This window comes from Podarcis raffonei, chromosome 14, assembly GCF_027172205.1.
Source record: "Podarcis raffonei isolate rPodRaf1 chromosome 14, rPodRaf1.pri, whole genome shotgun sequence".
NCBI lineage: Eukaryota > Metazoa > Chordata > Lepidosauria > Squamata > Lacertidae > Podarcis > Podarcis raffonei.
This window is the reverse complement of record NC_070615.1, coordinates 28898758-28918208: the sequence shown is the minus strand read 5'-3', so window position 1 is coordinate 28918208 and position 19451 is coordinate 28898758. Positions and strand designations below refer to the sequence as shown.

The following is a 19451-nucleotide window of genomic DNA, read 5'->3' as shown; positions in this document are numbered from 1 at the left end:
GCAGCTGGGCATGCCACCCCCCACCATGACTGATGTGATGTGTACACAGGTAAGACCCCCCCTCCATCGCTACCTCTTTGGAAATGGTAACAGTCTCCCTGCCCCTGATTTATGATGCTGCCTGCCAAGGCAATAGCATCCAGAGGTGCCCCCCCCCAAGTTTGGGATGGTGCCACGGGGCAAACAATAGTTCCTGCCTGAGCTGAGAATCCCACACCCACCAGCCCTGCTGCCTCGTTTGCCATCAATCAACCTCACCATGTGTTTGAAAGCAGGAATGAGCCAAGGCCGAGCATCAGAGAGTGGCTCATGACTGGGGAAAAGCAGAAAGTAGGGTGTCCGGGACCTTTGTGGAGGCAGATGCTTGCACCCCTTCACTGGCTCTGGCTGGTGGAAGGACCCTGGCAGAAGTCCCTTTCAGCTCCCAGGGAGGCCCCAAGATCCTTAGCTCCAGCCCTACCCGATTTCCCGGGGAAAAGATCACACATGCACAGACACAGGCTGTTCCTTACAAATATTTTATTAAAGGCATTTCTCCCCTTCCACAGTTCCCAGGGGTTGGTCTCAGTTGTTAAATTATTAAGCTTAAAAACACCATCACCATATATTGCACATGAGCCAAGTCTTTTTTTCACTCCTTCCTGCTTGCCACCTCCACCGCAGCCCCTGCATCCAAAGAGTCCTGCAGTGATGGATCAGGTGAAAGGGGGCCTGTTGGGAGTCCAGCCCCCTTTTCTCACAGCAGCCAGGCAGATGCCTCTATGGGGAGCCCGCAAGCAGGACCTGAGCACAACAATAGCAGCAGCCTTCTCCCCACATGTGATTCCCAGCTGCTTGCACTGAGAGGTGTCCTGCCCCCCAGTATTACCAGCTTCTCCAGCGGATGGACCTTGCAAGGGAGGAGGTGGCGGCAAAATGTACCCCATTAAGTGCACCTGGAAGGGCTGGGGGTGCATGTGTGGGTGTAGCTGGGCATGGGGATGCAGGTCTTTTCAGAAGCAGGATTAAAAGGCACCCCTTGAGAGCCAAGGCTGCTCCTTCTGCGAGGTGTGCTCTCAGAACCAACCTTTACAGCTTTGGGACAAAGGCAAAATCTTGAAGGCAGAACTTAGCTCCCTTCCAGGCCAGCTGAAACCAGGGAGCTGCTTTCAGCTTCAGCAAAAGGGAACCTGGATCTTACTGAACCCACAACCATCTTCTGTGCCTGAGGGTCAAGGTGCAGCTGGACTTGTCCTTTTCCTAAGGAGTCACAGCTCTCTGCCACAGAGTCAGCAGCTGTTGTCTGGGGGTCCAAGGTCATGGACTAAGCTCCCACCTCCAGACAGGAACTGCCCTCGGACACCCGAGCATCGCGACAGCAGCCGCCCCAGCGAAAAGCCTGGCTCGCCCCCAGCAAGGGGCAGAGGGGGAATTAATACAGAAACGGCATCAAGTGTCTGGCTAGCAGAATGGCAGAGCACAGAGCAGGTGCAGTTCTGTTTGGGGCAAGCAGCTTCTGTCCCCCGTCCCGCCAGAGGGTAAGTCCAGCCGCCTAGTCCAAGGAGCAGCCTTTCCTGCTGGGGTCAAGGGCATCACTTGGTTGTCCGGACCTCCAGGGTGTCATCCAGCTGCTCTGGAAAGGTGCTGGCCAGCCGCAGGGTGCTGTAGTTGGGCGGGGGGGTCCTGGGGGGTGGGTGCTCCAGCGAGAGGGGCAGGCGCATGGCTGTGTTGAAGGTGGGCAGGTCGTCGTCGTCTGCAGTGCAGGCTGGGTTGTCGTGGCCCTGCAGGCCATTTTGAGGGGTTGATTCTGCCTCTGCCTCTTCTTCCTCCTCCTCCTCCTCTTGCTCCGTGTTCTTACCCCGCCACCACTTCTTGGCCTTCTGCCAGTGGCGGCGCAGGATGATGCAAATGGTGTCGAGGAAGAAGACCTCCACAATCTCGATGACACAGACCATGGAGCAGCTCATCCAGAGGCCCAGCTGGCCCCCAATGTTGGAGACAAGAATGACGGGCTGGAAAGGGACAGAGGGAGCACTTCATCACCAGCTTTCCCCTTGGGGGTTTCCTGGGAGGGTTTAATTTCTACATGGAGAAGGTTTCCCTATATGGAAACCCCAGCCTCTGATAATCCCAGGGTGCTCCATGGACCACTGAAGGCTCCCCACTCCCCTGGTCACTGAAAGGACACTCTCTCCATTTCACTGTCTCCTTGCCCCACCCAACCCTACTGGAAAACACTTGGGACTTTCTTTGTGCAAAGCAAATGGCCCCTGAATGATGGCCATTGTTGGATACTGCCTTCTACTAAGCCAGATAAGTGGCTTGTCTTGCTCAGCAATAACTGGCAGTGGCTCTCCAGGGCTTCACGGCGTGTCTTCCTACCTGGAAACATTGCCAGGGATTGAACCTAGAGCCTTCTGCTTCCAAAGAGGGTGCTCTACGACTATGGAGCTGTGGCTCTTCTCTCCACCACACTAGGGCAAAATCTGCAGGTATGGTGGAAATGGATCCCGCTTCCTGCCTCCCTCCACCAACCCAGAGGGGGGCCAGGCTGGGGCCAATGGGGAGATGATTCCCCTTAACGGTGCCAGGATTAGCTCCTTCCTGAGCCTGAGTGGAGGAACCCGCAAGTGTCCTCCCAGAAGGGGCTACTCAGAAGTTGGCCAAAGGCAACACTCACATCATTTGCTGGATTCTCCTTGATTTCCCTCTCGTTCAAATCTTTGTAGAACACCATGAGGTTTGCCAGGTCTTCCCTGAGAAAATAAATTGTGGGGTGGGGGGAGAGAAGGAGAAGTGGAACTGGATGAGGCAGGGCTGGTTGGGAAGCAACAGCATCCCACCTAGGAGGGGCAGCCCTGGCTTCTTACGGGATGTGCGTGTGTGGGGAACTTACTTTTTAAAGGTCTCACCACGGTTGTTCCATTTATCCCATGACAGAAGTTTCAGCATCCATTTCTTTAAAAGAAGAGAGCCAGAATTAATTGAACATGCTCGAACATCAGAAAAGCCGTGCTGCTGGGTAAGGATCCAGTCACAAAATCATTGCGTTAGAAGGTACTCAAAGGTTCATGTAGTTCAACCCTCTGCAGTGTAGGAATCACAGCTGAAGAATCCCTGGCAGATAACCCATCCACAGACAGTCCTCTCCAATGAAGGAGAGTCCACCATCTTCCAAGGTAATCAGTTCCACGGTCAAACAGCTCTGACCCTCAGAAACTTCTTCCTGAAGTTCAGTCCAGCTTCCTGTTCTCTCAGTGGCTTGCCTGATGCCCCAAAGGGAAGAAACACACAAGCAGGACAATTGTGTGGTCTCCTCTGTGAGCTTGTCCTTCCCATTTGCCACCCCCCTCTCCTCAGGGCTTTGGGGGCCCCTCGAAATTGTGCTGACAAGGACCAGCCCCTGTGCCTAGGGTAGGGCCCAGACTTGCATGTGGCAGCCACCACCGCTGCCCCTTTGATGGAGGTAACGATCCCCTGGACTCCTATTCAAAAGTGTCAGGTACTAAAAATCATGGGCGGGTGGGGCAGGGAGGGGCCCTTCGAAGGCCCACAGCCTGGGGCTCAGCTTAGCTGACAGCTGACAGCTGGCCCTGGGTCTGACTCTTGCCCTCCACTGCTTCACTCACAGCTCTTTCCTTGCAAACCAACTCCCTGCCTCCGTCCCTTAGCCTGGTCCTCCCATGGAGTTTAGGAGCTCCCTGGGTAGGGCAGGATTTACACATAAGAGAGGGCTTTGCATCTGATCTTGTGCCTGTGCAGGTGAACATATGGAAGGGGCACATTCTTTTTTAAAAAATTAAATGAAACAATTTGTTCAGCTTCTTTAGAATACTGCGAGGAGGTGGAACAAGTCTTAATACCAGGGGACCATCTAATAGTTAATTGGGTCTTGGGGTGTTCACATTCCAGAAAAAGGAGACTGATTTGTCACAGTTTATATAAATAATAAATTATTATTATTATTATTATTATTATTATTATTATTATTATTATTATTATATGCCCACCCATCAGAGGTCATGGAAATAAACAACTATTTGACTTTTAGAAGACATCTGAAAGCAACCTTATATAGGGAAGTTTTTAATCTTAGAATTTTTTTAATATTGTATTGGGAGGAATCCAGATTGGCTTGGGTCACCCAGTCTGATAGGATAATAATAATTAGTAATAATAATAATAATAATTTGGAGACAAGACACCACCCCAAAATAATTTATAGTCTTAATTCCCTCCAGAAGTAGAACTTCTGGATTTTTTTTTAAAGTATTTTTTATTGAATAGAACTTCACAAGACAAACACATATGTAAAAACCAAACCAAACCCAGGCGAGCATGGGGTGTTACATTCACAAGAAGAAATTATAAAGCTCGTTATACTTGCGATGAGATGCAGAAAGGTAAGTGAAAAGTCCCGTCATAAGAAACGAGAGAACAAGGGGTGGGGCACACCTGACTTGCAAGATATACAGAAACACAAACCTATAACTGAAACCTATGACTGAAACAAGGAGTACCTAGGATAAAATGCTGTGTATTACATCAAGAATTTTACAAAAATAATAATAATTAGATGTTACTTATCCCAGTTTTCTCAACATACTTGTGGAAGGGCAACTCTTTGCATCTTGAAGCATGATGGCAACATCATCAGCAATTAAGCTGAGGAGGTGTTACCTACTGCAAACCCCTGGATCAATCTATTGTTATAAATCTTTATAGCATTCCTTACAATTCAAACCGGCCAAAAACCAGGACGCCATCTTCCAAGGCCGCACTCTCACACAAATCACTTGACCTGCATTGTTCAATGGCCCCCCCGGAAAGTGGTCTTTTGTTTTTGAAACAGTGACCAAAAGTATTTGCTTTCGAGCACCATGCCTGAAAAAGTGCAGCCCGAAATCATGTGAGATCGCGGCGGCCATTTTGGTCACTGTCTTTTTGTGAGAGAGAAAATGGGGTGTCCCACCTTTTCTGGGACAGTTGACAGGTATGTTATAGCCAAGTTATCAAGGGATAAAATGAACAGGAAGGAGGAAAGGGGACAGCCCTCTTTTGTGCAGAAAGGGCACCACATCCTAGGCAAAGGGAGGTCAAGGCAAACAGGACTTGTGGGGGGGGGAGACACTCACCTGAGAGGCTGAAGAAGGCCACTGGGCAAGGCTGGTGGTGAGGGTCCACTCTTTCAAGCTGGGGAGGCAAGGTAGGCATTGAGCAAGCATGGAGGGAAGGACTCAGCACCCTGATGGCTTCTCTGGAGACCCTAGTGGCAGAAGACCCAGCCCTGTCACCCTTTGGAAACCCACCCTTTGGAAACCCACCCAATGATGCAGGAAGTTGCCATTGGTGTAATTGGAGCCTGGAGCATTCTAGTTGTGGGGTGGTGGTAGAGGGATGGTGGGGGGATGGGACGATGACTTACCTGCAGGCCTCTGTGCAGCTCCGCTGGCAATCCAGCTGCTCCTTCACAAACTTTTCATGCTGTTTGTAGTAGCAATACACTGGAGGAAGAGGAGAGAGAGAGAGAGAGAGAAGGGAGGCTGTTAGGAGCAGCCCAGCGGCCTCCACCAATTCTGCAAAATCCCAGCGTGGCTGGGGGAAAAGGTCTCAGGACAACCACAGGACAGAGGCAAGCTCCCATTTTGTTGAGGAAGCTTCTTGAGCAAGGAGAAGGCAACAAGCATGGCCTTCACTCCTGCCTTCTGCTGGGAATGAGCAAGGGGCTCCAGCCTTTGGAAACCTCCTGAGAAGCTGCTGCAGGAATGGGACTGTGAGCAACATCAAGGAGAGGGGGTGTTCCTGGGACCCAAGAGAAACGGGTCCAACCTCCTTGCTATTTTTGGTATGGCTAGAACGGAGTCATCTTGTTAATGCAATCTGGCTTTATTTATAGCTCCGAAATGTGGGTGTGAGTGTTTTTCTTGTATGTTGCTATATTTGCTGTTACGTTGTTGTTTCAGGATGCTGTTGTGAAATTGCTCCTGCAACAGTTGATTTCTGAGATGCAATTCCCGCTTGAAGAGCTGCTTTGGGCACAATTCTTTTCATGGAAGGGTGGCATAACAGAGGAGATTTCAACTAAAGAAGGAGATTCCAGCTAAACACCAGGAAGAACCTTCTGGCACTAAAAGCTGTTCGACAGTGGACAGCTCTTAGCGCCTTTGGACAGAGGCGGATTTAGGGGAGCGTGACTGGTTCACCTGCACTGCGCACTGAAAGCCCCAAGTTCACCACCGCATCGGAAGGTGGAGGGCTCTCTTTCACTGGAGTTTTGAAAGCAGAGGTTGGATGGGCATATGTCAGGGATCCCTCAACTATGATTTCTGCGCTGTACGACATTGGGTGGCCCTTGGGGCCCATTCCAACGCTTCTAATTCTATGATTCTATACAAATAACATGATGATGACGATGGATGATGAAGGGCAGCTTGGCAGCAGGCCATGTAAGCAGATGTGTGCGGAAGGCGAGAGGGAAGCAGGAGCCTCTGGTTTAGCGCCAGAGCTATGGCTTCCCAAGGAAGGGCGTTTTCTCCTGAGGTCATGGATGGCAACAAAGAGCTCACATTGGACTCAAGGCAGAGTGGGATGCATTCCTGGAAAGAGACGTCTCAGAGAAACTTAAGCCCCCTATGGGGGAAGGGGGCCCTTTGACCCAGCTCCTGAGGAGAGCGGGCAGGTGGAGTGATGGGAAGACTTACTCCAGTCTGGATATTTCTTGTAGTTGCAGAACTCGGCATTATCAGGCAGGGGCTGGGCGTACTGGGCACAGCCGCACTTTTTCACCATCTCATTCTGGAAGCAGGAATGGAGGCAGGTCTGCGAGGGGGAGAAATCAAGCAGAGTGTCTGTCAGTGCCCTCCAGATGTTGTGGACTACAACTCCCATGAGCCCCCAGCCAGCATGGTCATTTTGGACTACAATTTCCATCAGCCCAAACCACTGCGGATGCTGGTGCAGGCTGTGCGAAACCATGAGGCAGAGAGGTCCTGGGGCTCCAGGCTGCCTGGGTGCAATTTACTCCCCCCCCCATATTCCTTGGGGGGATGCAAGAGCATGGGATCACTTCTCACAGTCCCACACCCCGGCCACCGCACATGCCTCACCTGCAAAGAGTAAGTTTTGTTCTTGTATAGCTTCTTCACATTGACATCAGACCCGTCCTCTTTGCAGTTGCTGTATGGATAGCCGAGTCTTTTGGACTTTGTCTGTGGGACAGAAAGGAAGAACTCTGTTGGTGTGAGCCTGCCAAGGTGGGGTGTGTGATGGGAGAGGGGCGTGTGGGGCAGGGAAGAGGCATCCTGGGTTGTGCTTGTGCTTCTTCCTTTAATCCCAGAGGTGTGGGTGCTGGAAAGGCACTTTGCACATGCTCAGATGCACTCTATTGTGTACTATCAGGATTTTCTATCCCAAGAGGCCGAAGCCAGGCCTGTCATCCCAAAGGAAGGTTTGACAGGATTTACATCCTGAAAGATCTGTAATAAATAAAAAAAAAACTTGGCAATGCCCAGGATTGAAGCAGATGTTGTGCCCCTGAAGTATGGATGAACTTCCTCATAAGACCTGACAATGTCTTATGTATATCTAATCTTTCATTGGGTAGACACTTCATAGTTTCACTTTCGGGGGTGGAGTGAACATCTGTGGCCCTCCAGGTATTGCTGGACTCCAGCCCCCATCATTGGCCATGCAAGTTCAGATCTTTTTTTCTTTTAATGCATCCCTGACCCTTAGTCACAGCCACACAGGACAAAGAACATGGCAAAGAAAGTCTCCTCCAAAACAGCTGTATTACAATTTATGTATGTGTCCGTATCACTTATAAGGGAACCTCCCGGTTTGCTAGTAAAACTGCACTACTGTGTCGCAAAATGATGCATGTCTAAAAAGCATGTCACCAACATGAAAAGTTTGGAAAGCTCTGAGCACTGGACAGCCGTATGCTGGGAAAGGGGTTTCCTGCGCACCCGAGAGCAGAATCTGCCCAGGGTGACTGCTGCCCGTCTGCTCCAGCAGCACCACTCACAAAGTGCATCCCGATGGAGGTGGCTGTGGCCGTCTCTATCTCAGTGCCGACGTCTTCGATGAAGGGATATTCATCCTGGCCGTGAATCACTATCTTGGCTCCCGTAGATGTCACCAAGAAAGGGTTGTACTCTGCTTCGTTTATATACAGGATCACCTGCAGCCCTGTGTAAAGGAAGGAGTGCAGGATTAGGCCAGTCTAGTGGAAGGTACGGGACCAAGAGAGGCTCCGGAGGAAGAGGAGGAGAAGGCGCTGTGGGGATGGGGGCCAAAAAATGTCAGGGCACACGGGATGAGACTTGCCAGCTAAACTATTGCGTCTCCCATTCTCTCCTTTGCTTCTCTGTACAGCACCCGAAGAAGCTAACAAAATAAACTAATGCATCTTTTAAAAAAAAAAAAAGTGCAGCGAAAAATTTAGCCAAACCAAAATGTAAAAATCCATGCAGGCAGACAGATCAGTCTGCTGAGTTTGGGCAAAGCCAGGCAATTACTTGGCAGTGAAAAACGGTGGTCAGCCGCAAACCTGGGTATATTAGATTTCTACGTTGCTTTCCACTACAAAAGTCCCGAAGCAATTCATAATCGAAATCTTTAAACGATAAAAAAAATAAAATCACTCAAATGTTAATAAAAACAGATCTAACAGTAGAATCGTATCAGTGATGCTGCCCCAATGCCTGGCAAAAATAAAGCACATTTGGAACCAAATGATAGCAGGTATGGCCCCAGGTGAGCCTCCCTGAAGGAGCATTCCATAGACAGGGAACTACAGCAGAGAAGGCCCTGTTCTCTCATCAGCACCCTCCGAAACTCCCTCGGAGGTGGAAGGTGTTGATGTCCAGGTCTGGGCAGATTTACCAGGGGGAAATGAGGTCCTTTACAAGCAAGAAGATCTCGGCTAAAGTGGCAGTGACTGGTACAAGAAATCCCCTAACGTGTATTTGGTTGCAAAATTGTGAACTTAAGTCCCTCAAGAGCAGTGCTTTTTTCAGGGGGGTGGGAATGTAGGGGTACACATACAGATTCACACCAGTCCACTAGGGACCAGCTACCCAGACAAGTAATATTTTAAATGTCAAATCTTAATGGTGGGAAAGAGGCTTGCATGCAAGATTCAGGTCAGGTAAGACTATCCATGGAGGGGAGGCAGGGGGCAGGGTGGGAGGAGGAGCAGGTGGATGCAGCAGGTGTAGGCTTCTCTTAGTTAGCTAGTTAGGTTTTCCCCCTATAAAATTTATCCACTGCTTGGTTGTAAAGCACACACACACACACTCCTCAAAGCAGTTTGCAAAGAGGAAAATACAATAAAGTTATCACTAAAAGCAACTCTTGACAACATTTGAAAGAGAAAAACAGCAATAAACTAAAACAGATTAAAACATACATCCACATTCTACATGTCTGGGTAGGCTTGGCTAAACAAAACTGGTTTCAGCAGGTGCCAACGAGAGTAGAGTGAAGGCTGACTGATATCAATAGGCAGGGAGTTTCCAGAGTGTAGGTGCTGCCACAAGGAAAGGCTGATTTCCTGCAAATGTGGAGTGGGTGTTAGGTGGCGTCTGTAACAGGATCAGTTCTGCTAATTGAAGTGATCGAGTGGACATGTTCTCTTAGCACTCTGCATAGAGGCTACAGAGCTCAGGACAAGAATCTAGGCCCACCCACACCTACTCACAACTGAGATCAAGCAGGCAAACTGTCTGGAGGGCTCCCTTACCGTATTCACTGCCACCGGTGGTTGTGTTCAGGATGCTTCCGTTCTGCCCACTGTTGAAGGTATAGCAGTTCCCGTGCATCGGATGGTGGAATGTCGTGAAGTTCCTGTCGCCGACCAAAGACATATTAATTTTTCAAAAGCACTTTACCCCACCTACTGTAGATAAACTCAACAAAGGAGCTTAAATTGTCCAATTAACATGAACTGCATTAGAAATGAACTGTTTCTGCAGGGACTTTTGTTCAGCTTCCCAACAGACAAGGACAAAGAGTTTTGAAATTATTTGGGTGATGCCCAACTCTTAAAAAATGTCATGGGGAGTGGGAGGCAGCAAAGAGGGATCTTTCTGGGGGAGGTGTGGAGGGTGTCGACACAAGAACAGCCCCTCTCAGTGATGGCTCTACAGGGAAGAATGCCTGGCACCATCAACTTAACCCTGGGGCCAGGCAAAAAACGTTTATATTCTGCTAGACCTTTGGGTTTTCATTATCTGTGGCCTCCTTTGGTGGGTGGGATGTTTCAGTCCTGCCTTTTAAAAATATGAATGAGTTTTAGGTTATCGTTTTATGCTGATTTTAGAATCATATAATCGTAGAGCTGGAAGGATCTCCCAAGGGACATCTAGTCCAACCCTCTGCAATGGAGGAATCACAACAAAGGAATCCCTGACATAATGTATGTGTTATTTATTTCTCTTGCTGTTCTAAGTCACTTTGAGTTATTCTGTTAAAAAAAAGAGAAACTAATAAGTTTAATGAGTAACAACAACAACAACATCTTAAGGGTATATGGTCCCCACTGAGAACATCTGGCGAGCACCAGATTGGGGAAGGATGGGTTAATGCAACAAGTGGCTAAGCAGGAATGGTGGGTTGAGCTGAGTGACGACTAGGCTTCCGCTTGCAATGGCAAGATCTTTGGCATGACTCACCACTACCCAGTTGGGAACCTGAACAGGCCTGTTCTCCCCATGGATTGATGGGGAAATAGATGCTTTGGGGAGGCAGATCCCAGAGGGTGGGCTGTAAGGCTGCCACCTGGAAACCACAAGGCAGACCAGGTGGGTTGCCATGCAGAAACATCTATATCTGCAGTCCTAAGCTAATGGGTGAGACCACATTTTGGACACTGCTGCAGAAAGGGCACTGCCCTCGTGGTTTCTGTTCTGTACTGCCTCAGAGGTTCACCAGCAGAAGAACTCAGCTAAAACCTGCTCCAGCCACCGACCTTCACAAACCGTGAAGGCTTGAAAGGTGGTCCTTAAAAAGACACACATGAGGCCAGAGAGCTCTGCAGTCAACACCTGTCCAACTGCACAAGGCCAATTTGGTGCGTATCTCACTTCTGTCTGGCCTCGCCAAGGATGCTAGAGAAAAGCCCCTATTAAACTTCCCATATCTAAAGCACTTTTAATTTGCATTAGATATGTTCCACCTCCAGTGCTGGAGCATGCTCTGCCCCCGCTCTGTTCCCAGTGACTGACCTGGCATCGCAGGAACGGCCGTCAAAGAAGCAGCTCAAGATGAGCTCCTCTGCCGAGTAGCTCATGTTCACTTTCTCTTCAGCACTGATTTGGGCCATGATGTTCATGTAATGCAGCTTGTACCACTCCTGGATGGCGTTGACACCCGAACTGAAGGTGTAAAGGGCACAGTCACTCTTGTTGTGGGAGTCACACTGGAAGGAAGAGAAAGCAGGGGCTCAGGCAAGCAGGCAGGCCGAGGGGTTGCCCCACAGATGCATACACTGCCTTGCAGTGTGGAAATAGGTAGGTGGCTCAGCACAGAATAGCGTGGTGCAGTGGTTAAGGTGTTGGCCTAGGACCCGGGAGACCAGGGTTCAAATCCTGACACTCAGCCATGAAGCTCACTAGGTGTGACCATGGGCCAGTCACTGCCTCTCGGCCTAACGTGCCTCGCAGGTTTGTTCTGGGCATTAAATGAGGAGTGGGAGGACCACGTACACTTTGGATAAAAAGGGTGGGATATCAATGCAACAAATAAAATGACAATAATCGTTCAGAAAGAGAGAGAAGGCATGAGCACAATCCTCAGATGCCTGGGCCCAGAAAGAAAATCTCTCTGATCCAGCCTTGGAACTGCAAGTGACTCGTAACTCTGCAGGCAAGACATATTCAACTGTGAGACAGGAGGGACACCTTGTCGCATTTGTTTGTTGAGCTAATTAATGTGTATACAGTATTTATATTTGTTTGCAGTAGGATTTATAACCTGCTTTCTGCCTCAATTGGAGATGCCCAAAGTGGAGAACAACCAAGGTTGCCTGGCAGGGGCTTCCGCTGAGCAGGGGCTACAACAGGAAAGCCCCCAACTCCAGGCTATAGGCTGCCACCAGCCACATTTCAGGAGGCAAGTGGCACCCTTTCCTATGGTGAAGTTCTGGGCACAATCCAAGGTGCAGGTCTGAGCCTGTGAAGGGCACTTGTTGAGCTCACAAGCCTGTCCACTGCCCTCCAGATGGACTACATCTCCCAGCAGCCCCAGCACCACATGGCCGCTTCATGCTGGGACTGATGGGAGCTGTAGTCCAAAACCTCTGGAAGGCACTGGGTTGAGGAAGGCTGTGGCGATGGGGATGGAAAATGATTTGGAAGATGCCCCAAAGGCACTGCATGGGGCTCCCCATCTCCTAGCGTTCCCTCCTGCCTGTGCCAAGCCCGCCAGCCCCAAATATAAGGCTAGCACCCGACTCAACAGAGCTGCATCTGGTTCTCCCATAGGCCACAGAGCAAGGCGACTCACCAGCTGGAATCCCACAATATCCTGGGGGTTCTTGACGCTGACGATGCTGGAGCCCCCTGAAATGATGTTTGCCTCCATGCGCCGTTTGGAACCAGAGGAGGGATTTGGAAAAGGCTGCTGGTGAGTGAGGTTGTCTAAATTCTTCAAGGGAAAGTATCTGTGGAATTTTCTGTCCTCACTTGGCTCAGGGTCACCAGCATCACGGCGCTCCCTGATATTACTTCCAGAAAAGTCATACAAGGAACTCAGCGCGTTCTCTGTCTCTTTGTCCAGCTCGGCCAGGTGTTTCTTGATGGCACTGTACCTACGGGGGGATAGACAGGGGATCTTGTTGCTACAGGGGGCAAGATCTTTTGCTACAAGGAGAGTGGGGAGGGCCCCCCTGTTAAAATCAGATAGCCAGGATCTGGGTGCATCCACTCAGCCCAGCACTGGGCTTAAGGACCAAGACTGACACACAATTATTTTAAAGCAGACTTGTGCTTCAAAGTGGGAAGGATAAACAGCTGCCACTCATCACTCAACAGTCCAAAGATCTTCCTGCACTTTTGACACTAGGAAATATGTCTTATAATCACCCACCTTGCTTGGATATCTATTTGGGCATAAGATCTGCTTATATCAATAGGTATGTTTAAAGTGGATTGATGGACTGTACTTACTGTGACAACCCAACAAACAAGAACATAAAACGCCACTTTTCAATGAATGTAAAATCACCCCACCCACTCCCATATTCCAGCAACAAGATAACACAAGCCCCATAGTGATCAGGTTCACAAGCCGGACATTTAACAGCAGCCTACTTTGCAGGGTTATTGTCAATATTTCTGGGGCATTTAACATTCATTACTGTTTTATTGTACAAGTCCCTCAGGGCATGATCCTATGCAATGCAAATTGCAATGGAAATGTTATTATTATTCAAAACTCTCAGAGTGTCTTACAAACCACAAGACACAAAATACATGACATTCCACCATGGTAATTGTTAACAAAAATACAGCTGCAACCGCCACACTCGTGTCACAGGTTTGCAGGGCAACATTTCCTATTTTGGGCATTTTCAAGAGAAGGAAGAATCCCTCCTAAAAGATTATTTTACTCGTTTCCCCAAAGAGGCCGGAGAGACCTCCCTAAGCAGGGAGTTCCACAGGTGAGGGCTGCACACTCAGCAGGGCTGCTTTAGGGGATCTTAAAGACCAGGGCGGGGAACTGTGAATTGGAGCTCTCTGAGCACTCCAAATAATAATTAAATGCTGCTATTATAAGTTGCCATTATTTATTCCACCCAAGGCGTCACCTCCCTGACTCCACATTCCAAGTTCTTGAGCAGGACTGTGCTGAAAGCAGCCTGGCCTGATCCTGACCCTTCGCTGTCCCTGTCCACTGGCAGGCTTGGGGGAGCTTTCCTGGATGCTGAGCCTCACTTACTTGTAGGGGTTGATGTTACAGATGGTGACGGCTGGGAATGGGAGTGCGTGGAACTGGACCGTGACAGAGACAGAGGCTTTGTAGTAGTTGAGGACCAGCTGAGTGCAGTACCACAGGATCAGTCCCACGGCGGTCAGCGTGAGCAGGATCCACAGGAAGCGGCGCAGGCGCCCCCGCGAGACCACGATGCGTCGACAGCCGTGGGTGTTGGTGTTCATGCAGTACCAGTGCATCAACTCCCGCAAGGTGGGCGCCTGGGGGCCGGTCACGGGCAATGTCTTCTTGAGCTTGGCCTTGATCTTCTTGGCAGGCGCCATGCTAATGGCCGACACTTTGGAGAGGGAAACACAAAGCAAAAAGCAAGGATATTGCAGGCACTGGATATTGTAGAGCAGTGTTAGAAACTCAGATATATAAGCTAGGCACCCAATGGCTCCTTAAACCAAGGTTGGAATCACCAAAACGGAATGTCTAGTTGCCATTTGTGGGCAAGACGACTCTAAAGTCTTCTTTTTCAGATGATGGACCGACTGTGATTCTCAGTTAAACATATTTCAAGTTCAGATGGCAACCTTGAGCTAGGTTAAGAGCTTTGAGAACTTAAAAGAAGAAAAGTGACTTGAAACCGGGAAAGCCCACATATATATTGGCCTATTTCAACCTCTTTTTCTTTCATGGTGTCTGTTCTGGCTCAGGCTGCACAGAAAAAGCATTTTGGTTCCAGAAATGCATTCCAATTGTACAGATAAAATATAACTGATAGAATCCTCAGGATGGGGTATTGGTATGCGAAAACAACCCATATCCAATGATCTCCAGATGGTTGAGATGTCAGGTGCTATCCTGGCACCCAGGCATCTTCACTTGGTTGCAAGTGGTTGAAAGTCAGGTGCAAAAACACTGTTGTAGAGCAGGGATGTCCAACAGGTTGATCGCAATCTACTGGTAGATACCCAGGAGGTTTTAATAGATTGTGGCTGATCTCTGGTTCCCTTTCCTTAGGGTCACTAAAACTGACTCCTGTCCTGCCCTCCATTGTTATTTGATCTCTAGAAGGGAAGATGGAGCTTTCTCTGTGCTGCTGTTTTCATCCATAGCAATCTTTTTGTGAGTGACTTTACCCCTTTGTCCCTTGCCTTTAATCCACCCCCATGGAAGTTCCCCTCCCAAAAAAGCTATTTTTAACTCCTAAAAAAGCTCAACAACTTTGAGCTGAATCCCCCCAAAAACGGGGGTAGATCACTGCCAGTTTTCAATTCTGAAAGTTTGCAGTCTCTTGAGAGTTGGCCACCCCCTGTTGTAGAGGATATTGTACAGTTGGAAAAGGTTCAGAAGAGGGCAAGCAGAATGATCAAGGGGATGGAGCAACTCTTCCTATGATGGAATGTTGCAGCGTTAGGGACTTTTTCATTCAGAGATAAAGTGAGTCAGAGGTGAATTACAGAATTGCAGAGTTGTAAGGATCATCTAGCCCAGGGATATGTAGTTGCCCCATACAGGGATTGAACCTGCAACCTTGGCCTTATCAGTCCCATGCTCTAACCAACTGAGCTATCCAGAACAGAGGTTTATAAAATTGCACATAGCGTTGACACTCATCACACTAGAACTTGTGCACACCCAGTGAAGATGAACATTGGAAGACTCAGAAGAGAACAGAAAGTCCTTCTTCCTGCAGCACATAGCTAAGCTGTGGAACTCACTTCAACAGGAGGCAGGATGGTCACCAACCTAGGCAGCTTTAAAAGATTGGGCAAATTCGTGGAGGAGAGGGCTGTCAGTGCTACTGGCCATGATGCCAATATCCTGTCCCCATGTTGGAAGGCTGTAATACTTCTGAATACCAGTTGCTGGAAACCACAGGAGGGGCGAGGGCTCTTGTGCTCAGGTCCTTCTTCAGCCTTTCCTGTAACGAGCTTCTGGTTGGCTGCAGGAAGAAGAGGATGCTGCACCAGAAGGCCCCCTTTGGCCTGACCCAGCAGGCTCTTTTGACGTTCTCATGGTAAGCTTAATCACAAAACCTCTGCTGCACATCTAAAACCAGCCACAAACCTGTTTAAACTGTCAGAGGCCCCAGCTGAGCCACAGATACCCGTTGAGCCTTTAATAATACAAACACAGTGTCAGGAGGGACCTCAGAAGACATTTAGGCCAACCCTTTGCCAGTGCTGGCACTCCACTGCTGTAGTCTCCCTGAAAGGGGTCTCCCCCCCTGCCGCTTCTGACATTTGCTGTCCCCTCCTTCCTACTCCTAGAGCTGTTTTGTTCTTAAAACCACAGCCTTGCATTTGTGCTGTGTGTTCAATACACCAAGACCAACCTCTGAGATGGGGAGGGGACCAAATAAAGACAAATACAGTGGTACCTCGGGTTAAGTACTTAATTCGTTCCAGAGGTCTGTACTTAACCTGAAACTGTTCTTAACCTGAAGCACCACTTTAGCTAATGGGGCCTCCTGCTGCTGCCGCGCCGCTGGAGCATGATTTCTGTTCTTATCCTGAAGCAAAGTTCTTAACCTGAAGCACTATTTCTGGGTTAGCGGAGTCTGTAACCTGAAGCGTATGTAACCTGAAGCGTATGTAACCCAAGGTACCACTGTATTCCTCTTCCCATGGTAAGACTCAGGCCTGGCCCGACTTTTGTATCGCTGTATGCCACCCTGATAATTTTAGCAGAGGGAGGTCTATAAAAATACTCATGGTAAATAAATAAAGTAAGAGCCAGGCCACTCCCCCTGTTAAAAGCCATAGGGAACAATCATCACAATGACTGGCTACTTGAGAACATTTCCTAGAACTGCGTAGGTCAGTTGGCATTGAATAAAAAAAAAATTCCAAGAGTTGACTGAAAGTGAAAGGGGAGGAGGACCTCGGCTGAATCTCCACGGAGCGTTTGTTTGCACAGGATGGGGCTGGTGGCACATTGAATGCCCAATGTCTGGCTGAAACCAACCAGGCCTCTCCCCCCCCCTCTCTCGTGTGTGGGTGTGTGCTTTATCCTCACAACAGCCCTGTGAGGTGGGCTAGATGGAGAGGCAGTGACTGGCCCAAGCTCACCCAGTGAGATTCATGACGGAGTGAGGATTTGAACCCTGGTCTCCCAGATCCCCAGTCCGACACACTAACAATTGCACCACACTGCACCTGTTTACTCTGCATCCCACATACACCTACTGCGGGTTTGGAAAGTGGTTTACACACAACACTAGTCATATGCCATACCAATCCTGCCATTTCTTATAAAATACTGCAACCTGACGCATTTCCCCTGAAACCAACTTCCATCTGAACGGAGGAAAAATCCCTGCATAACTGTGTTTTAAGCTAGCAACTTATGCAAGACCCCCTGTTTTCAGTGAGTTGAGGATTGTGTATGCCACAAGACGAGGAGATCCTCCAGTTGCCGTCTTGGTCCCAAAATACAGGTGGCCAAGAGTATTTATATATTTATTTCATAAAATTTATAAGCCGCTTGGAAATCCTCAAAGCAGCTTACAAAGAGTATATAAAAGGGTATGTTGAAGAATTTTGTGAAACTCTGAGGCTTGCATCTCCCTATAGCTATGGGTGGCTGTTCAGCCAGAGGATATCTGTTTTGTTTTTGATTCCTGAAATGGGTTCTCTCAGTAGCAAACATCTGCTTCCCATCAAACCTTTTCTAGACTGGGATGAAAAGCCGTCTTTAAAATGCACGTATCTCTGGGAATTCCAGTGGTTCCAGGGGATCTTTTCCCACAAAGGGATTACCTTAGAGGCCAGAGGCTTCTCTGCTGATGGTACACAGTTCAGGGCAGCCCCTGCCAGCCACCCCCCATACGCAAAGGGACCTGCCCCCCAGCTGGGAATCTCACTTCAGCCCTAGAGAGAGCCAGCATGGCACAGCGGTTAGTGTTGGGCTAGGACTTGTGAGAGAGCTTCACTGGGGGCCAGTCACTGCCTCTCAGCCTAACCTACTTCACAGGGTTGTTGCGGGGATTAAATGAGGAGGGGGAGAACCATGGATGCCCCATTGAGCTCCTGGGAGAAAAAGGTGGCATATAAATGAAATAGATACATAAGAATAAAAGGTGGAACAACCTTCCTTCATCTTTCCTCCCTGCTCTCCAATTCCCAGAAAAAAACAGAAGAAGGAAATTTCATGGGAAATCAAGGAGCATTGCTGTTATATCCCTGATACAACCCCATCTTCCTATGACACCATCAGGAAGAAATGGTGCCACCTGGGATGTAAGGAAGTCTTCTGAGCGATGGAGGAGGAAGACAGAAAGCCCCCCTTCGACTGAGTCATTTGAGCTCAGCACTGTCAACACTGACTGGCAGGAGCTCTCCAGGATTTCAGGCAGGAGCCTAGTCTGTGCTTGGAGATGTCAGGGGGCTTGGAGACAAGACAAGTAGCTCCAACTGTGGCAAATGAAACACTGGGGAGACCCCCTCTTCTCCCTGGGGAGGGCTAGTTAAAATGGTCGGCTCTGGATTCCTGTCCCCCATCCCGCTCCATCCACCCCTTGGAGAGGGCAGACGTCTGCCCTGGGAGAGCCTCACTGCAGAGGAGTAAGAACACCAGAAGAGCCCTGCAGTGCTGGATCAGGCCAAAGGGGGCCCATCTGGTCCAGCCTCCTGGTCTCTTCTGTGCCTCTTCTGTGAAACCCTCAAGCAGGACCTGAGCGTAAGAGCAGCACTGTCCCCTCCTGTGGTGTTAAGCAACCGGTATTCGGAATAAATATATAAACAAATTATAGAATCATAGAGTTGGAAGAGACCCAGGGGTCATCTAGTCCGACCCCCTGCAATGCAGGAAACTCAGCTATGGCATCTATGACAGATGGCCATCCAACCACCAAGGAAGGAGAGTCCACAACCTCCCGAGGGAGACTGTTTCACTGTCGAACAGTTCTTACTGACAAAAGTTTTCCCCGTATGTTTAGTCGGAATCTCCTTTATTGTAACGTGGAGCCATTGGTTCCAGACCTACCCTCCAGAGCAGGAGAAAATAAACTTTCGCTTGCAAAAGAGAGCTCGATAGAAGCCATCGATAACCTTCCCCTCCATATATTAGCTCAATCTTCTTTTAATGCCACGCCACCCAAAACAGGGGCACTCGCTGCCTCCTGCGGCAGCGAGTTCCATAGTTTAAGTCCTTACTTCTGCCTGTCCTAAATCTCTCCACAACCCTCCGGTCTAGGCTGGCTCCCCGCCCCCGGTTTGGACCCTCGGAGGCGGGCGCGCCTCCAGTCTCCCTCCCTCCCACCCGGGCAGCTGCACTTCCCAGCTTCCAGAGGCACCCGAGAGCAGACCCGAGCAGCTCATCTCCGCCGCGTCTCACCTGCGGGGTCGCGATTGACGCTGAGAGCCGGCTGGGGCTGCATGGCGAGGCTGGCGAGGGCGCAGCTCCTACTGCGGGATGCCGCGGCTGGCTCTGCTCTGCCCCGGCCGCCCCAGCCCGCCCCCGGCCGGCCGCCACGCCTTCGCCAGGCTCGGGTTGCAATACGCGCCCGCCGCCCCGCGAGCTCGAGGCGCCCCCTGCAGGTTATT

The 19451-nt window shown here is 49.6% G+C and overlaps 1 protein-coding gene across 1 annotated transcript; it reads right to left on the bottom strand.

Moving 5' to 3' along the window:
- Positions 1-504: 504 nt before the first annotated feature.
- SCNN1G (sodium channel epithelial 1 subunit gamma) lies at positions 505-19346 on the bottom strand. Its single transcript, XM_053365228.1, has 13 exons — positions 19243-19346; positions 13921-14251; positions 12487-12790; positions 11208-11401; positions 9725-9828; positions 8006-8169; positions 7086-7187; positions 6681-6798; positions 5405-5483; positions 5115-5172; positions 2876-2937; positions 2660-2735; positions 505-1991 (listed from the first exon to the last, which is right to left on the bottom strand). The coding sequence occupies exons 1-13, from the start codon at positions 19283-19285 to the stop codon at positions 1572-1574; spliced, it is 2055 nt and encodes a 684-aa protein (XP_053221203.1). The 5' UTR covers positions 19286-19346; the 3' UTR covers positions 505-1571.
- Positions 19347-19451: the final 105 nt, after the last annotated feature.

What these genes read in the sequence shown, in the direction of transcription:
- SCNN1G (XM_053365228.1), bottom strand. Translation starts at nt 19,285, where the DNA reads ATGCAGCCCCAGCCGGCTCTCAGCGTCAATCGCGACCCCGCAG. An exon ending in ATATTGTGGGATTCCAGCTG is followed by an intron (nt 11,402 to 12,486) that starts GTGAGTCGCCTT and finishes TCTTCCTTCCAG; the next exon opens with TGTGACTCCCACAACAAGAG. An exon ending in ACAAAACTTACTCTTTGCAG is followed by an intron (nt 6,799 to 7,085) that starts GTGAGGCATGTG and finishes TCCCCCTCGCAG; the next exon opens with ACCTGCCTCCATTCCTGCTT.